At 31.8% G+C, this 22,473-nt stretch overlaps 2 protein-coding genes across 2 annotated transcripts in view; both read left to right on the top strand.

Moving 5' to 3' along the window:
• The window catches only part of LOC118042875 (uncharacterized), a 91,066-nt gene that overhangs the window by 45,887 nt on the left and 22,706 nt on the right, over positions 1 to 22,473 (top strand). The window lies entirely within an intron of this gene.
• LOC118028976 (putative UPF0481 protein At3g02645) lies at positions 8,547 to 10,573 on the top strand. The gene has a single exon (XM_035032729.2). It carries the CDS (start codon positions 8,823 to 8,825, stop codon positions 10,449 to 10,451), a length of 1,629 nt encoding a protein of 542 aa, XP_034888620.1. The 5' UTR covers positions 8,547 to 8,822; the 3' UTR covers positions 10,452 to 10,573.

The raw sequence follows: 22,473 nt of genomic DNA, 5'->3' as shown, positions 1-22,473 counted from the left end.
CTATTGGACCCTGATACGAACCAAGTCAGGTCCAAATTTGCTCTTAAAATGTTTACTGACCAGTTTTGAGAGATTAGACATATCTCTTAAATCGTACGTCGAAATGAGATAAAATTTTTACAACGATACACGAGACATATGGAAATATATTTGGTAAAGTTTTTAGTTTAAATGAGGTTTGAGAACATATTATTGTAGAGGGTTGAAGCTACTAGACAAATATTGTCAAATATGTCAAACTAGATTTTTGTGTATTGTTTGAAATATTTCTGGAGCTACAAATGGAATTTGTATATGATTTCAAGTTGATATGGAAACTAGAAATTTCAAGATTTTCAACCATATATGATAGGCTCAATAATTCACCAATACAAGAGAGAACGACATGTTTTTAAGTCACGCTTGAAAATTTGCCAAAAAATATGTGAAAATTTGAAATTAAGCTATATAGAGGAATTTTGGCATGGAGACTTTGTTTTTATTGTCCTACTTTATTTATTTCTTTATTTTTTAATAATTATTTTTAATTTAGATTTGTTTTGTCCAATTAAACATTGTTTAGGGGTTTATTTCATTATTAGACTTAAGTTAGTTGATAATTATTTAAGGCCCACTAACTTGCTACCCAAAAAGGGTGCATTAGGGTTAGTTATAGGAAACTATATTATGTGTTTTTTTTTCCTGCAAACTTTAGTAGCAAGTTAGAGAATAAATGTGAGATTTTTTCATTTGTTTGTGGCAAAAACAATTTTTATTTGTAGGAACAAAGATTGTACACTGACTTATCAAAGATTAATTAGCTTCATGACATGATTCACATACTTAGGGTTCTTAGATACATGGTTATCTCTGGGTCCAAGTCTTTTTCCAATACCTTTAGTTTTTAGGTACAGAGTTACCTTTAGGTCAAAGTTCTATCAAACCTGATTTTTAGCTTTCCAGGTTTTTATCTAATTTGTTAGGGGTCACTTGACCACGTAATCAAGAGATTTGCATCAGTTGGTATTAAAGCTATGCTCCAAAAACCAGGTTATATCCTTTATTTTCTTCTTGTTAGTTTCAAATTCCTTAACTTTAGTTGTCTTTGATTAAGTTTTCAATTATTTCATGTCTAAAGCTTAGTAGTTTGCATCCAGTGTTCCTAACAAAAAGATTTTATTTTTTTTGTTTGTTGTCGTCTTATAATATATCAGTAGCATAAAGAGAAAAAAAAGAAAAAATATGTCTAAAAATCACTTATGTCGAATCTGCCACATAATACAAACATGGGATAACTTAGACTAAACTAATTTTGAAAATTTTAAAATTTTATATAATGGTTCTAGTTTCCTAATCACACCCCATGTCGCACCCTCGCGGTGGAGCGTGGCGATCCTCGATTTATTTTGGGGTTTTTCTTTGTTTTGAATAAGAGAGTTGCCACCTAGTATTATGGTTACTAGGAAACCTAACTGGTCTTTCAGAGATTCTAAGGCAAGGGGCTGGGTTGAGTAAAGAGAAGGTATTAACACCCCTAGTATGCCCTATCTAAGGTAAGCTGCTTGGTGCTTGGTTTGCTTTATAATTGTTTATGGTGTTGGTGTTTTCCTAGGATACTTTTTGCTATGATGAACAAACTTGGACTGAAAGTTTAAAAAAAGAAATAACCCTTGGTCAATGTGGATCACCCCTTTAGATATGTTTATAAAGTACCAAAGAGAACCGATGCAGATCTCTTGAAATCTGTGTTTGATTCAGACTAAATTTATTAAGATAAAAATCCAAGGAGATTCCATGTGCTTTAAAAGCTCATTTTTCCCTTAGTATTTAGAAACCTAGGGCACTTTAAAAATCCTATTTTTTTGCCTTAGTGTTTTATACTCTCATGACTCGTATACTGTGGAGTAAAAAAAATTGAAATGTCCTCAATTATAATCAAGGCTTTTTATAAGGATGTGTGCGGACTTATTATTCCTAGAAAATTATTTTGGATATTTACCTTAGGTTTCTTTATCCAAATATTAACAGTGAATAATAACAAATTATTCCAATAATATTTTGGATATTCATCCTTTAATGATTTCTTTATCCAAACATTAGCGGTGAATAATAGATGAATTCCCCCCCAAAATAAGATTTTTGTATTTTTTTGGAATATTGGCCAACACTCTTTGGAGTTTTACAAACATGTTGTAAAATCCATAAATGCAAGAAAATAATTTTTGTGTTTAAGAAATCCATGCGAAAACATATTTTTGAAACTTTAAATATTTTTTATATAAAAAAGAGCATTCAAAACATGTTAAGGTATTGGCCGTATGCAACACACATGAAAATATTTTTTGATATATATATGTATATTTGTCACTTTGCATCGAAAACCGGGTATTCTAAATATGAGGTTTCTATTTTACAACACAAAAAAAACACACTAGAAAAATAAATACACATGGCTTGCCCGGTTACTGTTCAAGTGAATTAAATTTCACTTGAACAGTAACAAATGCAACTAAGAATGCATGCAAAAGTTAGGAATAAAAGACAACTTACTTGGTCTGCTGGAGATCCTTTTTTTTAGTCCTCCGTTGTATGCATTCGTCAGGTGTTCTCCTGTGTTACTTGCGTCTTTCTCCTTTCTTCTCCTGTTTTCTTCTCTTCTCTTTCCCTTTTTCTCCATTCTGCTTTCCTTTTCTTGAAAGCTGACATTGAGACAGACGAAAACGACAGGTGCTGAAGCTTCTACGCTCAGCCAATGGTTGCTGCTTCTGGGGATAGCGAAAGCGATGGCCATGCCGGTTTTGGTCTCTGTTTGTTTTCTCTCATGGTGCATATAGCCATAAAAGTGAAGAAACAACTTAAACGAAAGGGTACCATTTGGCAAAGCTAACCATTAAGCCCTTTAAAACCTAATTGGAAGGCTAACACTGAGGGTGATCCATCACAACAAAATGAGGAGGGCAAGGATGAATACCCTAGAGAGAAGAAAGATACCTCGGTTATTGTTAAAGGTAACAATGCTACTTCTACTTTTTGTAACTTTACATTAAATGTTTTCATTGTTTGAGTTTTGATCATGTTGCTTTACAGTATCCAAACAAAATAGTTATGGTTATGAAATCTAATAATGAGGTTAAGACCAATAGGCAGGATAAAGAGGACAAAATGCTATATCAAGTGAAAATCTAATCACACAACTCTTCTCTTATTTGTATGGTCTTGTTTAGCTATCTATATCCTTGCCTAGGGTGGATTGCTTTGAATAGCCTTACTAGAGGAGTAGGCATTTTCGGTCTTCGCTTTTCCTGTGAATGACTCCGATCTTTTCTTTTCGTTCTACTCGGGTTGGTTTTTATTGTCTTATCTATGTTATTACTTGCTTTTTTCTATTGCTGACTTGCCGGTCAAAAGTCCTTGATCTCTAACACAGGGTTCTTTAAGTTCACTAATAGATTCTTTATGCGATTAGAGGATACTGATGACGTTTGTGTTGAGTATACGGTTGATGAGTTAGAATGTCAGAGGAAGACATATTTCACATAATATGCCATGTTCATAATATGGTATGTAGCTTAATTATAAATGGTCGCAGTTGTACTAATATAGGTAGTACTTAATTGGTAAAAAAGTTGAACTTGCACACAACCAAACATTCCATACCTTATAAAATTATAGTGGTTAAATGATGGTGGTGAAGTAAAAGTGAATAAGCAGGTTTTTGGTTGCCTTTTCTATTGGTAAATATTATGATGAGGTGTTATGTGATATTGTGCCAATACAAGATAGTCACTTATTGCTTAGTAAATCCTGGCAATATGATAAAAGTGTTATGCATGATGGAGTGAAAAATAGGTATTTCTTTGAGATGAATGGAAGACCTATAACTCTTGTATCTTTGACACTTAAGCAAATATATGAGGATCAACTAAAATTGAAGAAATAAAAGATGGTTGAAAATGAGAGTTTGTATATCAAAGGGACCTTCTTTGCTAACAAGGTTTTTCTTTGTTTTAATGATGATGTTATTCTTCAGCTCGGTACTGATTTTTTTACCTTAGATGATTTTTTTCATGGTACATATATGAGATCAAATCTTTTTAAAGAAGGGGAGGGTGACACAAACCAAGTCAGATCTGAATTTGGCCTTAAAATGTCTATTGACCAGTTTTACGAGATCAATCATATCTATCAAATCGTACATTGTAACGAGCTAAAATTTTACATAGTGATACTAGACACATGGAACTATATTTTATTAAATTTGCAGGTCAAATGGAGTTCAAGAACATATTATTGAAGAGGGTCAAAGTTACAAGATAAATCTTGTCAAATCTGTCATATTAGACCATTATGTATTGTTTTATGATATATTTGAAGCTATAGGTGGAGTTTTGTTTTTCTATTCAAGTTGGTATGAAAAATATACCTCTCAATATTTCCAACTATATATGATGGACCTAGTAATTCATTCATATGAGAGAGAACAACGTGTTTAAAGTCAAGACTAAAAATCTACCAAGAATATGCAAAATTTGAAAATTCGAGCAACATGGAGGAATTTTGGCATGAAGACTTTGTTTTTATTATAATATTTTATTTATTTATTTAATACTGAATAATTATTTTAAATTTGAGTTTATTTTAGCCTTTTAGATATTATTTAGGAGTTTATTTTATTATTGAACTTCTATTAGTTGATTACTAGTTTATAACCACTAGCTTGCAACCCAAAAATGGTCCATTAGGGTTAGTTAAAAGAGACTATATTGTGTTTTTTTAGCTATAAATTTTAGCATTAAGTTGGAGAATAGACGTGAGTTTTTTATTTGTTTGTTTGTGATAAAAACAACCTTTCTTTGTGAGGACAAAAATCATATACTGACTTATCAAAGATTAATTTACTTTGTGACATCATTCACATACTTACAGTTCTTAGATACAAGGTTATCTCTAGGTCCAAGTATTTATTTCAATACCTTTGGTTCTTAGGTACATAGATACTTTTGGGTCAAGATTCTATCAAACCTGATTTTTAACTTTCCAGGTTGTTATCAATTTTGTTGGGAGTTGCTTGACCACGTGATTAAGAGGTTCACATCAAACCCTCTTACTCTTCTGCACAAACACCTAACCATGACTTTCCCTATATCTTCTCACATTGCCTCGTCATAGCAACAATGAAACACCCATCACACCTTTAGCTGTGCTCATGGAGAAGAATATTGAAACAATAAAAAAATAATATAAACTAAGATAATAAAAGAAGAGAAAAGGAGAAAATAAAATCTACTGCTTTGTGTGGTTTTTCTTTACTTTATAGGTAACAATAAACATCGTCACGTGAACCCACATGCTGGTAATGGTGGTGGCGCCAAGTACATGCATCACCATTGTTCTAGTGGTCTTCTAGTGTTGATTTCAGTATATCCTTAACACATCAAACACCTCAAAAGGTCGATCTATAACCTCAAATTATTTTTTTGGATAAATTATCAATCTATATCCTTGACAAAATGCTCGTTGTTGTGCATAAATTTTGGATTATTTGGATATTATTTTACTTGGATTGATGTGTGTTAAATTGTGAGTTTATTTTAGGGTTGTGATTGTTAATTGAATATTAAATGTTGATTCATGACTTACATTTGGGTTTATGTTGATTTGAACATTAAATAATGATTTATGGATTATGTTTGGATCTATATTGATTTATTTTTGGCATGACATTTGAATTATGTTCTTGAATTTAATAAGATTTGTGTGGATTTTTTATGTTGCTTGGTTTTAAGTTGATTAACATTTAGTTAGCATTGAGTTAATATTCTGAGTAAATTAGTTGACATTTTTAACTTATTTTCTGTTTATTTTGTGTTTTGCCAAACATGTCATTGATCTTAGTTTTAATAAATTGTCAAATTTTTTAAAGATCATCATCTTGAAATTAATTTTGAATTCCTTATTTTTTTTATCCATTCATATTTAATATTTGAAATTGTGACCTACACGTGAGGTGCTTTTTCGGTATTTAATAAATCGGTTTCTTCAAAAAAAAAAAATCTTTCTTTTAAAAAATACAGATTTATTTTAAATTTCTTATGGCTAACACTCTCAAAAATAAAAATAAAAATTATATTTTAATAAATAATAAAAACAAAAAAAAATACATGGCATGATTTAGTATTTTTTTAAATACCAAAATTCAAGAAAAATAATTTTATTGATATTTTTGCATGCATTGTTGGATTTAATAACCAGTTTATGAAATCCATGAGAGCTTGGTCTATATTAAAAAAAAAAAAAAACAATTATGATTATAACTACTTTTATCTTTACATTGACCCGGATCAGTGGTCAATCTAATACATGGACTTGGGCTTTATCTCGAGTTGATCTTCTAGTCAAGTTTTAAAACTATAATAACAATCACTTTTATATATTTTTATATTGATTCAGATCAATTGAGGTTAATCTTGTGCAAAGAATTAGACAAACTTGTCTTACTTTTTTTTATTGAAATAAAAATTTAGCCACTAGAGCAACCTTGAATAAGATAAAAAAATAATTTTTATATTGTCCAAAAATACACTAAACTACTATATAAAAAAAATTATGATGTAACATCCATTTTTCCCCAGCATACCACACATTGGCTTAGATAGACAAAAATTCCATTACATGGAAGATGTTAATAAGTATCATGTTGGAGTGTTTAATTCATGGAATCTTCTCGCAGTACTGTTAGCTTTCATCTTGTTCTTGCTTTTAACATCGCTGCAAGCATTTTGCTCAGTTTATGGCTGTTCTTGCTTGTTTTATAAATGTTTTTTTTTATTATTAAAAGTTGCTTTTATGATGATAATAAATTTTTATTTAAAAAACATCAATGCTTCTAAAAAAAATTAAATAAATAAATAAGAAAATAGAGTTTTTGATTAGAAATATATATAAAAAAGAAATAATTTAATTCAAGTCATTAGAATTTTTTATAAATACTATTTTTTTATATAATTACCCATTAATTCTTATTAAATAAACCATGTTGCTAATTAAAAAAAAAACGTATATTAATGTGAAAAAACAAATACTACAATATTGAGTGAAGATAATGTTGACTAAAACAAGATATTTTTCTTTTAGAATTTAATCAATGGTTTTCTTACAAATATTTATTTTAATTCTTATATAATGAAATAAAAAGAGATTTTAAAAAATGCTGGATATCGTACGTAGCAGCGTGCGCGTGTTTAGTGAGTTTCAGTTTTAACATTGGAGAGGTAAGAAAGAACGAAGATTCAAGCTATAAGCATGAACCCTACCGACCAAACTGAAATTTCGTTTGTCAATTAGGCAGTCAACCAACAATTAATTCAAAGCCGCTTGTGTTCGCAACAACGAAACACCAGAAGTCATATGATCCATCCATGGTCTTCAGTCAATTTATTTACTGCAATTACGCGTTATCAAATTCTGGGTTCTCGTCGTGCATGAATCTTCAGAGAGTTGCTCGGTGTGGAATTTCCTTGCAGCTACGAGCGATTCTTTCAGTGATCTTGTCAGATTGCCACTTCAGAAAGTCTCCCATAATTCCATAAAATGAAAGTTCTGTGCTCCTGCAAACCACAAGACCATGATGTCGATCTTAGCTCTATTTCACACGAGAAAAGACTACCATTCTAGACCTAATTACAAGTCTAGTAGTAAACTGAAACCAATTGTTTTTCCTTCTTCTTTTAAGATCACTACATTTTCTTAATTTCTTTCTCCTCCCTTGTAGGGCACAACTTTTTTCTTCAACTTGTAATCAGTTGATTAATTTCACAAAGCTTTTAATTTGGAATTCCAGAATGCAATTGTTTCTTAAACCATCATGAGGTCTCTACCAAAACCAATAAATGAATTTTGCATCTTCCTGTAATCTATTAGAGAATAATATAAATCATATTTTAAAACTTTATCTAATAACTTAAATTATTGGGTTGAGATGATCATTTAATATGATATTAGAATCTTGATAATCAAGCAGTTATAAGTTTGAATTTCGTCATTTTCATTTATTTGATAAAAATTAAGTATAAGGTAATGTGAGTGTTTAAATTTCAAGTCTAAAAAGCTTTTATTTTAAAAAAATATATTAAAAAATAATATAAATTTTATATTAAGATTTTACCTAACAACTTAACTTATTTAATTGAATTGACCTTTAAAAATAATTGCATTTTGATTTGATAAAATGGCCGGCGATGGTTGAGGTGGGAGAAAATAAGGTAAAATATTTAGACTTGGAGATAGGAAATGAGGGGGTCACAATTGTGGGGCAGAAAAGTAGGCAATTCTGTGTATTATTTAATTTGTATGTTTACACGACGACAAACGTAGTCAACATGGCAACCCTGCATTGTCAAGATTCTTTTTTAGACAAACTTCTCTTTTGATACGTAATTAAGTAGAGACTGTAATATTTTTATATTTTCTTAAATATGGAATTCAGCTACAATTATAGGAGAGAAACATACACCAAAAAAAAAAAAAAAAAAGAGAGAGAGATAAGTGGTCGAAAATTATATCTACTCTTTCTTATTTCCTTAACTTCCTCATTCTATTTTTCTTCTAATATGTAAATATTATTAATTATGTAGCCTGACATCATAAAATTTATTAACACACTAAAGAAAAAACTAAATTGAAAAAAATAAAATAAAACCTGCACCCAAAACGAGAAACCATATAAAAGCATACATCCCCCCATCCACTGAAGCCACCAAATTGAACTGCACAAGACCTGACGCCGAACAACTGCGCTCCGTGACTGTTTTGCTAGCAAAAAGTTTCTTATAACAAAAGCAACTATGTCTTCTCTCCAACCCGCCCTGTCATCTTGTTCCAGTCTAGTCTTCGATGAGCTACAATGGGTTAATACAATCCGTCGAACAATCGAAGACGAGGTTGAAGATGACAGTAATATTCCCATATGCATCTTTAATGTCCCCAAAGCCCTAATGTCTAGTGACCCAGATTCTTATACTCCACAACAACTTTCACTTGGTCCCTACCATTACTCACGTCTTGAGCTACATGAGATGGATAGATATAAGCTATCAGCGGCAAAAAGAAGTCAAAAGCTGCTTCAAAGTCTTAAATTTCGAGATCTTGTTGAGCAATTAATGAAGCTCGAATCCAAGATTCGTGCATGCTACCACAAGTACTTAAACTTCAACGGTGAAACTCTAGCATGGATGATGGCCATTGATGCATCATTCTTGCTTGAGTTCCTACAAGTCTATGCTCTCCGTGGCCCTAAAATGCTATCCGAAGTTTCCTCAGGAATGCCTCATTTTCTTGAATATTCCTATAGGAAATCAAGCTGTAATGCAATTCTTCGAGATATAGTGATGTTGGAGAATCAAATTCCACTATTCACATTGAGGAAGGTGCTAGAATTTCGATTTCTGTCATTAGAATCCGCCGACGACATGTTGTATTCCATGTTAATGGGATCATGTAAAGAGCTTTCTCCTTTCAAGACAATGGTGGGGTTGCCAGTAGCAAGAGTTTCGGAACATGCCCACTTGCTAGACTTTTTGTACCACATCATCGTGCCCAAGGTTGAAGCATCTGTCAATATACCTGAAGAAGTTAAGGATCATACCAAAGCCACACGAGAAAACGAAGAGCCGTCAGTTGGATCTGCTTACATGAAGCAACTACTGATTGAGACTTGGAATCTGTTTTCAAGTCTAAACATAAGGTTCCTCAAAAAATTGCTAGAATCAGCACCTGTTGCAGTGATACTCAAATTGCCTTGGTCAATCCTCTCCAATGTTCTTGGGTTTGGATCCGCGAAACAACCTGACGCTTTCTCTGAATCTCAAAGTGTTAGTTCCAGCATTGACCAACCACCTCTGGTTGAAGAAATCACAATTCCTTCCGTCACTCAGCTCTCCAAATGCGGGGTGCGTTTTGTGCCTAGTAAGGGCAGCATCTCAACCATCAACTTTGACAAGAAGACAGGTACATTTTACCTCCCGACTATCAGTTTGGATGTGAATAGTGATGTAGTCTTAAGAAACTTGGTAGCATATGAAGCATCAAACGCATCGGGTCCGATGGTTTTAACACGTTACACAGAATTGATGAATGGAATTATCGATACCGAGGAGGATGCAAAAATACTTAGAGAAAGAGGCATTATTTTGAATCATTTGAAGAACGATGAAGAGGTGGCCAACGTATGGAATGGGATGAGCAGGTCTATTAGATTGACAAAAGTTCCATTCTTGGATAAGGCGATTGAAGATGTTAACAAGTATCATGATGGACTGTTTAAAGTTAAGGTTGAGAAGTTCTTGAAGCAGCATGTATTTAGTTCCTGGAAGCTTCTCACACTGCTAGCCTCCATCTTGCTCTTGCTCATAACATCGCTGCAAGCGTTTTGCTCAGTTTATGACTGTGCTCGCTTGTTTCACATCCAATACTAGCCAGTCTTTGGAGTTTACTAAAGTACTATCGCATTACCATAAAAGGCTGGACCAATTGTTGCTCAACATGCAAGGTGTTGCTTGTCTTTCTTCCTTTTATATTTTTTGAAAGACAAGTAGGGGGGGACATTTGCATTTTTTTTTCTGCCAAGTATTTTTTTTCTTGGTTTCCTTTTCTGAGACGAGATAAGATAAGATAAGATAAGATTAAGATAAGATGTATAACTATCTCTCCATTAATTGCGTTTGGAGTTTTTAAATATTTTCAAAATAAATATTGTGAATGCGATTATTCCACTTGATGTATGTGAATTTTTTTTATATATATTGTATTTTTATTATTTTCAAAGAAATTATAGATATCTATTGCAACCCATTGTGTCTTTTTTCTATATTGTATTTTTATTATTTTTTTAAATATATTTTATCTTGTGTTTAAGATTTCAAATACCGCTTCATGATTTAATATCTATTGCCAACCTACTCAAATTTTCTTTGTCAATTAGGCAATTAACCAGTAATTACGCGTTATCAGATTCTGGATTCATATCATGAATCTAATGTGAGATTTCCAGTGTGAAATTTTTCTTGCAGCTAGAATCCCATAAAAAAATTCGTGGCCCTTGCACTCCACAAAAGGTCAAAATGTCCACAAGAAAGACCTTTTACAAGTATTTCTCATCCTTGTCTTTTAAGATCACCAAGATTTTTTAATCTCTTTCTCCTCCCTTGTAGGGCACAACTTTTTTCTTTAACTTGTAATCACTGATTTCACAAAACTTTTTGACATTCCAAATCCAATTATTTTTTTAAATATTTTTTGATCTCTATCCAAAACTAAAAATCAAATGGTAAATATCAACTATGAATGAGTTTACATCAATATATCATTTTCGCATGGTTTTGCATGCCAGAAAAAAATGGAGAAAGGTAGGAGTTCAAGATTAATAAAGTAATTCAAATATGGAATGAATTTATGAAAAAAAGACCCAAATATCATGTCTTGTTTCGAATTTCATCGCAATTCTTTTATTATTGTATTTAATATTTTAAAAAATTAAAATAAACAAAACAAGAAAAAATTAAAAGAGAATAAAACTAAAATTTAAAACCAAAATTTTTTTTATTAATTTAAAATATATTATTAAATACAATTTATCTAATGGACAAAAATTGAAAGAGGAGGGAGAGAAATGAGATCTTCACCGGGATCAAGTGGGGGACGAGATAGACCACATGTACTAATGAGGTTTGATAAAAACATCTTCTCATACAATCACCTAAGTTTAATCATTTTGGATCTAAGTTGGGTCATCTCAACACTAAGTTGGGTAATCTAAACTTCAATTTGTTCTCGTACAATCTCCTAGATGCCCAAAGATTGGGAGTTCAAACCCGATTATGAGAAACCAACAATTGATACACTACAACCTATCTGCATATCTTGGATCGTAGTATTTGAGATATTGTAAACCTTATTTTTATTAAGTCCACCAGATAATCTAGCCTCTAACCACAAATCTAGATCGAGTTCCAGATGGATCAAAAGATCGTCCTCATATCTCTCCTACAATCAGGTATTAAATGTTTCTTGAAAAATAAAAAAATAATCATCAAATTTAAAAAATAATAACTTAAGAGAAAAATTGTTAAAATCTAACTTACAATGAACTTCTACACTCGGTTATCAATGAGTTACTACACCTCTTTCTAATGGTCTTCATTTCACATGCGAGTTTCAATAAAAAGCTTCATCGATCTTGGATCATGGCCAGGAACCATAACTTATAAAAAGAAGTTATTATTAGCTAAACATTTTCATATAAAACAACAATGTTTTTTTTTATATATATATAAAAAATGTATGTGATAAAACAAAATGTTATCATCTGCTTCGCATATGAAATGAACATAATGAATATGCTGGTGTGAGTGGTAATTAAATCATAAATCTACGTCATTTGTATATATTTTTTAAACTAATGTTTTTTTGTTGAAATCTATGACTTGTTTTTTTTTTTTTTTTGGAACAATTATTGTGTCAAATATGGAGAGGATCCTTCAACCCTTTCAAAATACAATCCAGAGTTATGGTGGGTGGTTGAAGCAACTAGTGGACCTAATAAGAATCGAGTATATAATATCTCTGTAACTACAACCCGAGATATAAGGTTAGGTTGTAGTGCATGACCATAAATACCCTATAATCTGGTCTAAGACAATCAACACCAATCATTGTAGAATTGTCTCAAGAATAAATGTTTGCTCTAAGAGATGAAATGGAGGCAAAGTTTTGAAAACAAAATTAGAAGCAATTGCAGGAGATGATAACATATTTATCCGGTCTTATTCAATCTTTACGAGGATTATTTTCTTTCTTTACCTCGATTTCGCCTCCAACTTTTTTCAATGTATATAGATATTTGTAATTAATTTTTATAATTAAATTAATAATTGATTTTTATAGTGAAATTAATAATATAAAATATATTCTATAATTTAATTTAGTTATTTAATATATTTTAATGTCAAATTATTTGACCTAAATTAGTATGTATTAAAAAAAACAAAATACTGAAAATGGACATAAAAACTTTGTCATTACCAGGAAAAAGTAATTTCACGCATGCTGTTCTCATTCCCAGAGTCAAAGGGCGATGTCAGATTTTTGACCTATGAGCTCATGTAAGGGACTCCTTGCCTCTTTATTTGATGTACGGAAAGTGTCTCAATGCTAATTTAGAAATATGAAGAGAGCAGCTAGGTAGTGTCGGGCATAGCTATGAGCAGAGTCGTAGTAGGCTTGTATCTTCCATCTATTTTCTGCTGACAACAATCTTTTGTCTGCAAATGCCTCTGTTCCTTCTACTAATAATATTGTTGAGATACTTAGGATTTACTGAAGTCGAATCAAGGCAACAGATTAACATTGGTAAGGAAACAAAAAAAAAAAACAAAAAAAAAAACATTGGTAAGGGCTCTGTTACGTTGAGTCCAAGTACAAAAAGCAGGTGTGCCAGACAGGATTTCAGAGATTCTTAGGGTGCGTGGCACTACTAGGGATGGTCGGTGTCTTGGCTTGTTGGGAAAATTGGCTTTCATATGGTTAAAGGGAAACTCTGAAGTCCTCATAAAGTGGGATAGATCAGTGATTTTTGGGTTATAATTTTATTATATATATATATCCTTTATTTCTCGTCAAAAAGATTGAAATTTCTTTATCTCTTCCACGTTCTATATATAAAGGTATTTGTTGGTTTATTGAAATATTCTAAGAACTTCTTTCGAAATTATTTTTCTTCTACTTTCATCTTTTGTGTTTATTCTACCATTATTAGATTTAACAATTTTATTAACAGAAATTTTTGTCAATATTTATACTAGCAATCCATCGGTATATATGTTACCGACAGACTCACAGATGGAAACAATTCATCAAAAAACTTTCGTCGGCAATTTATGGACTGTCAATAGTAAATATACCGATATATTTACAAACGGACAACACGCTTTAAAAAAAAATTATCCACTTTATTCTTTTGGTATATCCATAGGTAAATATAACATATCATCGATAAAATACTATTTGTAATTATGTTGGTACGTTAATAATAGCAGTGATATTTGCAGTAATTTATTTTCGACTCTTTAGAATATATCAACGGTCTAGTTCCATCGGTAACCCCGTCAGTAATATTTTAAAAATATATATTGAACAGAAGTAGAAAAAATAATTAAAATCAAATAAATTAGTGTAAAAATCAAATATTTATTACAAATTTAAACATTTATATGTTCAATACAATAAATATAAAAATAGAGACAACGCTCAAGGAAAGGGAGAATGCTAGTCATCGTCAAGACATAATGGCCAATTAAAGGGTGCACGTACTCATCTATAACCATATCTTTGTTACCAATCGGAGAAGTTCTTTATAATTAACAGTGAGTCATTCATATTTATAATTAAAATGGACCGTCCGATCTTGTACCTATTTGTCTAATATCACCACAAACTCTAAAGGTTGAACATTTGGAATTGATTATGAGCATCGTGACAAAAATCAAATCTTTAATCAAAATTTCATATAAAATTTTTATTTTTTATGTGATAATATTTTTTAATCATAAATTTACAAAACATTATTCAAAATTTACAAAAAATTCAAAATAATAATAATTAAAATTAATCCTACACATTTACTTGAAATTCAAGAACAAAATTGAAAAAGAAAACAACTAAAATTCAACAAAATAATGCAAACATTATTACAATAACAATTAAAATTTAACATAATTATTTATAAGTGATAATATTTTTAATCCTAAAATTTTTAAAAAATATTCTAAATGGAATAAATACTAAATAATAATTAAAATTAATCCTACATATTTAATTGAATTTGAAAAAACAAATAACGAAAATTCAACAAAATAATGCAACAATTATTTCAATAACAACTAAAATTCATGTCATTTATTAATTCATAAAATTATTAAGAACACAAAATTGAACAAAAATAATCAAAAAAAACAAAAATAATGCAAAAAGAACACAAAAAAAAAAAAGAAAAAAGAGAAAAGGTAATGAAAAATTCTTATCTTAATGGTGTGCTCTATTTTGGCTCTTAGTTAAAAAAAAAAAAACCAAAAAAAGGAAACTGTTAATAAAGCAAAAAGAAAATTAGAAGAAAAATGGATAAAGATAGCATACCTTAGGATGAGAAAGGAAGAGAATACTTGATCTTGTGTGAGAAAGAGAGAGAGAAGAGAAAGAGATAGAAACGAATGTGTTAGAGAAGAAGATGAAGCCTTAATCTATCATGATTCTAGTATTTTATCTTAGTTTTCACTAAAGGGATTACTGACGGGCAATTAAATTTTAATATTTTTAATATTTTCATTGGTGATTTTATCTATAAAGTCTAATGAAAATTTTCAACTTGCACAAAAGTTTTCAGAAAGCCCCTCCAAATATTGTTGACGGCTTTTCATTCCATCGGTGATTCCGTTGGGAAAAAAAAAAAGAACAATCAAAAGATTATTAATTATCACTACATTGAGAAGTGAACAGTTCTCATGGTCTCCAGAATATACTGACGGACACATTCTATCGGTATACCGATGTTGGTTAAATTGGCAAGTGCATAAATTGTAACAAGTAATAAAGTGATGAGTAGAGTATCGTCCCATGAGGATCTGTAAAAATTACTACTAATTATCAAAGTCTTTTAAATTATGATCTGTTTGAGTAATCGAATAAGATAGTTTATGAAACAAAAATTAATGATTAAAAACAAACAGCCAATTGATTAAATATTAATGAATTCAATTGTACTGGTTCTACGATTTCTGACTTACTGTAACTAAGCCTATTTGAACTTTCTCGATTAAATTAATTACTCCTAATGTTGATAATTAGGTTTTCCTTATGTAAATATTAATCTCTCTCGAGCATCAATAAATTATTTCGACAAACAAATTTCATATATTCTACGAAAGTTCTGAACTTGTCGAAATTTATTAAGTACTGTAAAACCTGTAACGATTACAAAAGTTCTTAGGATATCTCTATCCTATAGATCTCTTACGGTATTTCAAACAATAGCTAAAAAAAATATCACTTCTCAGTTTCAAATTGAATTCTAAATCATACAGATGTTGGCCAAACACACGCAAGCATTACACATAGAATGAAATACTCAACATCTTAATATAATAATTTAATCGAAGAAATTGTTCACATAATCATAGTAAGGTTACATCAAAAATCCTAGAATAAAAGTCTACTCCATAGTTAAATTAAAGAGAAACAAACTTGATACGATGAACATCACTCAAAAGCAGAGAATTTTAGTCGAATAGATAGGTGTCCTCCCGGTTTTCAATAGTTTTGCCTCTACTCTTTTTTTGTTCCCCTTGGTGCCGCCTCCTCTGTTTTTCTTTTCTATGTTGTAGGGCCTCTACATGTCTTCACTCCTCTGTTTTCAGACCCCCCCTTCTCTTCTTTTATATTGTGGTTTTTCTACCCCTGCAGTAATGAGGAAAGTTTCCTTTTCTGCATTGAATTCTTTCCTACTCAGACATTGCGGGCCAGATTTGAGGTAGAAAACGTGCAAATTCAAAGATCTCTATTTCTGGAGCAATTGTAGAGAATCAAATTTTCTTTCCAACGAAACTGATCTTGCAATTTTTAGACCTCTGAGTGTTGAGATAAGGGCCATAAACAGAAACAGTCTTTGCAGTGCAGGAATTTCGGGCTGGTTGAATCCTTGTTTTTTAACTCGCTTTTTGGGCTTTGAAATAACAAAACTGAGTTATATGCCCTTCATATGTTTTGTACACCTTCATCTCAGCTATTTGAAAATGGTGACGAACATCTAGAACTAAGTTGTATAGCTTCTTTTGCAGCACATAATGAATCACAGTTCAGTTTCACTGCTGGGCTCTGCCTATTCAGTAACCTACGATCTGAAAACACATTAATTTCCCACGAGGTCAATAATTCAAAAAGAGATTCAAAATTTTAATTGTCTTGTGCAATATATCCAAAATATTTAAAAATCAAGCATAAATAGTGGAAAATATACATGCTAAAAATTCTCTTATCAAATACCCCCAAACTTGAAAGTTTGCTTGTCCTCAAGCAAAAAGGAAACCATGAAAGTAGAGTGCTAAAAGCTCATGATAAGTTCAACTTTCACATTTAAAAGGCTCCATCGTGCAGCATTCACTTCTTGACTTAGCTCATAGATAATATTAGATAATGGAAAACTAAGCATTCCTACTCTTTTTGTAGACCGTTGTACAAACTTCCAACTCATCGATGTGTTTCATGTGTTTAGCATCCTTGAACTATGAACAGTCATTCTGCCATCATCATCATCATCATTATTATTATTTAAACAAAGTAGCCAACTTTAGGAGTAATAACACACTTTAACTTGTCTTTTGACAAGGGTGATTTTTTTAAATTTATCACTTGTTTTTTGACGCGAATACAAACATTTGTGATGAATGCACCCGGTTACTTAACAGGTCATAAACTTAAAATGCTTTGCATACTCATATTTTAAGCTGTCGTTTGAAGTAAAAGTAAACATTTGTGATGAATACTCCTAGTCACTAAGCAACTCAAAACATTGGAGTAGATACACATCATATACTTATTCATTCACTTTCATACTCATTATCACTCATTGTTTTAATATTTTTCTTAGAGGGTAACAACAAGAAAGAACAACACACTTATCTCTTATGCATAACTACACAATTTACATGACTGGGCTGGAAAAATATACTTCAATAATTCAAAAGAAAATGATAATCCTTAATCCAACTTTATAAGATATTATCCGCTCTAAGCCAAGGAATATCATGGATACATCATGAAGCACCTAAAAATGTCAAAGTTGGTCTTAAATGCATATCACTTTTCACCCTCTGTTTTCATGGTTCTAGTGTGCAGTGTCTTTTATAGTCAAAGCATGCAATGTCTCCCCCAAACTTAAATATCACATTGTCCTCAATGGAAAAACAAAGAATAGAAAGGCTTTCGAATACTTCCTTTTGACTATGTGGGTGTGAGTTTGTTGTTGCTTCTGGTTATTTACATGTATGATCAATCCCTGCACAACTCAATGAAACAGGTAAGGTTTTTTTTTTTTTTTTTTTTTGGGTTGCCTCCCAATCAGCGCTTAGTTATAGTCATTAGGTTGACTTTTTCATTTATCTAAGATGAAGTGAGAGGGATATCATCCCTTTTTTCAATAGACTCCTCATTCCTATAATGCTTTAGACGCTACCCATTTACTGTGAATGTTCCCTTTTCATCATGGGTGACCTCTACTACTCCATAAGGAATACCTTTACAACCGTAAATGGTCCTGACCATTGTGATTTGAGCTTACCAGGAAACAAGCAGAGCCGTGAATTGAAGAGTAATACATGTTGACCAGGGACAAACTCCTTGTGTACAATGTGTTTGTCATGCCATGCCTTGGTTCTTTCCTTGTATATCTTGGTATTTTTATAGGACTCATTGCGAAATTCATCCATCTCATTAAGTTATAGGATTCTTTTCTCACCTATAACCTGTAAATCCATGTTCAATTGTTTCATTGCCCAGTATGCCTTATACTCTAATTCAACAGGAAGATGACATGCTTTTCTAAAAACTAATCGATACAGAGACATTCCCAATGGTGTTTTGAATGTTGTCTGATATGCCCACAATGCATCATCTAGCTTTCTTGCCCAATTTTTCCGAGAATTACTTACTGTTTTCTCTAAGATTTGCTTCACCTCTCTATTTGATACCTCTATTTAGCCATTTATCTGAGGATGATAAGTGAATGCTCTTTTGTGTCTGACTCCATACTTAGATAGCAGTGCTTCAAATTGCCTGTTGCAAAAATGAGTTCCTTCATCACTAATGATGGCTCGAGGAGTACCAAATTTGGTAAAGATGTTCTTTCGTAGAAAATTAAGTACCACCTTGCCATCATTTGTAGGCGTTGCAATTGCCTCGATCCACTTTGATACATAATCCATTGCTAAAAGAATGTATTTGTTGTTATGGGATGAAGGAAAAGGTCCCATGAAATCGATGCACCAAACATCAAATAATTCAACTTCTAGGATATTTTGCAGTGGCATTTCATTTTGTCGAGATATATTCCCAATATGTTGACATCTATCACAAGCAGTAAAAAAGCATGAGCATCTTTAAACATAATGGGCCAATAAAAATCTGACTGCAGAACTTTGGCTGCAGTGCGTTGTGTTCCAAAGTGCCCCCCATATTCAAGTGTGTGGCAGTGCTTTAATATATTTTTCATTTCCTCTTCTGAAACGCACCTCTTGATGACTTGATCTGCACAATGCTGATAAAGTATTAGCTCCTCCTAGAAGTAGTGTTTGACTTCAGAAAAAAATTTCTTCTTTTGCTGGTAAGAAAAATCTGGCGGTATGATCTTACCTGCAAGAAAGTTGACATAATCTGCATACCAAGGAAAGAATTTGTTAGTGGAGATTGTTAAGAGTCTTTCATTAGGAAAACATTCATTTATAACCGTGAATTTAGGCTCCAGCTGCTGTGTCAATTCTAGCCTTGAAAGATGATCTGCCACCACGTTCTCAATCCCCTTTTTATTTTTAATTTCTACATCAAATTCTTGCAGTAATAGGATCCAACGGATGAGTCTAGGTTTGGCATCTTTCTTAGACACTAGGTGTCTAATTGCAACATGATTAGTATACACCAGTACTTTGTTTCCCATCAGGTAAGGCTGAAACTTATCAAATGCATAGACCACAACAAGCAACTCTTTCTCGGTTGTGGTGTAGTTTAGCTAGGCATCGTTGAGTGTTCTGCAGGCATAATATATGGTGTGAAACACATTATTTTTTCACTGCCCCAATACTGCTCCAATTGCATAATCACTTGTATCACACATCAGCTCAAATGATTTCTCCCAATCCGGTGCAATTACAATAGGAGTTGTCACTAGCCTTTCTTTCAATAACATAAAGGTTGTCTTGCATTCCTCATCAAACTGGAACTTTATGTCTTTTAGCAGCAAATTGCATAACGGTTTGGATATTTTAGAGAAGTCTTTGATGAACCTCCCATAAAATCCAGCATGACCAAGGAAACTCTTAGCCCCTTTGATTGTAGTTGGCGACAAAAGCTTGTCTATTGCCTCAATTTTAGCTCTATCTACCTCTATTCCTAAATAAAAGGTCTTAGTTCATCACAATTAAATAGCACATAATTATATGCTTGTCTGAATTTTATTTATGAAAAATATCTTTCCCTTACAATATTTTTTGGTATGGATCGTCCAGGATGGGAGAATATTGATAAGTTCCCACTCGAAGGCACTTCCCTACCATTGTCATGCCTTGGAACACAGTTGATTCTTATTCTCAATTAAGGCTCAAAATAGTATGAGATAAATGCTAAGATTTTTTTAATAATATAGGTCTCGCATATTGAAGCCTCAACATGTGCCTTTTTTTTTTTTTTATCTTTATCTTTAAGGTTGAACAAGTACCTGCATGGAATTAAATGAATGCTTTGAAATATGCAAAAAAAGATAATAAAATCTTAATTGTGATGCATGTGTAAACCCTAAGCTCTCAAATAGATATATCCATCTATATTAGATTAGGTCTCCAACTTTTACCTCCATCTGTGTTGTGTTTATAACTTGTTGGAGCATAATCTCTAAAGAAGTGATTGACTTCCGTGAGCGCATCTCATATCCTCTTTGGCAATAAATCCAAGTAAACTAATGGAATGAATGTTTGCATAAACACGTGGCAGTTATGGCTCTTTATTCCATACAATCTACAGTCCTCTAAATTCATTAACCTTGATATGTTTGAGTTATGTCCATTATGAAAACACAGACTTTTAAGCCATTAGTAGACAAGTAACTGTGCATTCTTGTCTAAGGCGAAGCTGCCTTTGGGATTTGTAACCTGTGACCCGACTTAAACTAACTGCATATTTTTACGGTAAAAAAATAAAGTTATATCCATTCTAGTCTTGATATTGTCCTTTATCTTCCCTTCACGTCTATAATTGTGTTAAAAATATTCTCGAATATGTTATTTTCTATGCACATGACATCAATGTTATGGAGGAAAATATTAGTCTTCCAAAAAGAAAGCTCCTAAAAAATACTTCGCTTTACCCAATTATGGGTCAAACCAAAATCAGAAAATTTCTTTTTACTAGATTGAAAATCAAACACAATATCACCATACTCTGATACCACGTTATACACTTCTTTACCTGAACTAAGTGGCAATGTAACATCCCTCTCAACTCTACCAATAAAGAATTCTTTTTTGTTCTTTCTAAACTTGTGATTTATTGGCAAGAACCATCGGTGGTAGCAAAAAAAACATTTTACTATCATTTATTAGTGTGAATGCCTCGTTATTTTCCATACTATATGGACATGTTAGTTTTTCATGCATTCTCCAACTAGACACCATTTCATAAGCTGGAAAATCATTGATAGTACATATTTAAGCTGCCTTCATAAAAAAAAATCTCCTCGATACATCATAAGTCAAAGCTATGGATGACTACAACTACTCTAACTCATCAATTAATGGTTAAAACAAACATCTATATTCTAACCTGGACTATTAAGGATGCACATTGTTAAAGTGTTTTCAGGCTTCACCATCGAAAGGATGTATCATCACTCCATCCATGCATCATGTGATTGGTGTCATATCATGTGCTCAGTAGTCTTTGGTGACATAAATAACCTCTGTAGTCTAGGCGTGATTGGGAAGTATCTAAGTTCTCTATCTACGAAAAGAGTCCTTCCCCTGCTAGTTATAGGTTTATAATAACAATACCCATATATTTTATACTCAGTCAACTCTGTGTTTTTAAGGTAGTAGTATAACATTCAAAAGTTTAGACATATGTCAAATTTTTGGTTTCCTAGATTGAGGAGTTTCATCATAGACTTAGCAACATAGAATTTCTTTTTCAGTCTATTCCTTTTGGGTAAAATGCTTTTCTTTCATTCAACAATTCAGTCGTTATCGGCTTTACTCAACTCATGATTTAACTTGATGTAACTTGATGTCAAACATCTATGCAACAACAAATAATTTAATGTGATTTATGCAACCATTCTATAATGTTTCATCATAATCTTTTAAAAACCTAATTGCGTTTATATTAGATTTTTTTTATCTATAATTTGACATTGACCAGCATGACTCTGATTCATTCACATGGTATTCATAACCATATTCCTATAAAGATTATTATTGTCATCTATAACTCCATGCACGTTGCTAGAATTAGAAGTTAACCCAGCCATCATTTCTACCATGGTATCTTTAGGAACATATGGTTCTCTGTGTGCGTATTTCTTCATAAACCCTTTTTGTAGAAGATGCATCGTTACAACAACTGGATCATGAAACTTTTTATTTTTACACCTCTAGCATAGACATCTAATATCCTCTCCACTAATATTTC

The sequence above is a fragment of the Populus alba genome, chromosome 1 (assembly GCF_005239225.2).
Source record: "Populus alba chromosome 1, ASM523922v2, whole genome shotgun sequence".
Taxonomy (NCBI): domain Eukaryota; kingdom Viridiplantae; phylum Streptophyta; class Magnoliopsida; order Malpighiales; family Salicaceae; genus Populus; species Populus alba.
Note: the sequence above shows the minus strand (reverse complement) of the source record. Positions and strands in the feature narration are given on the sequence as shown.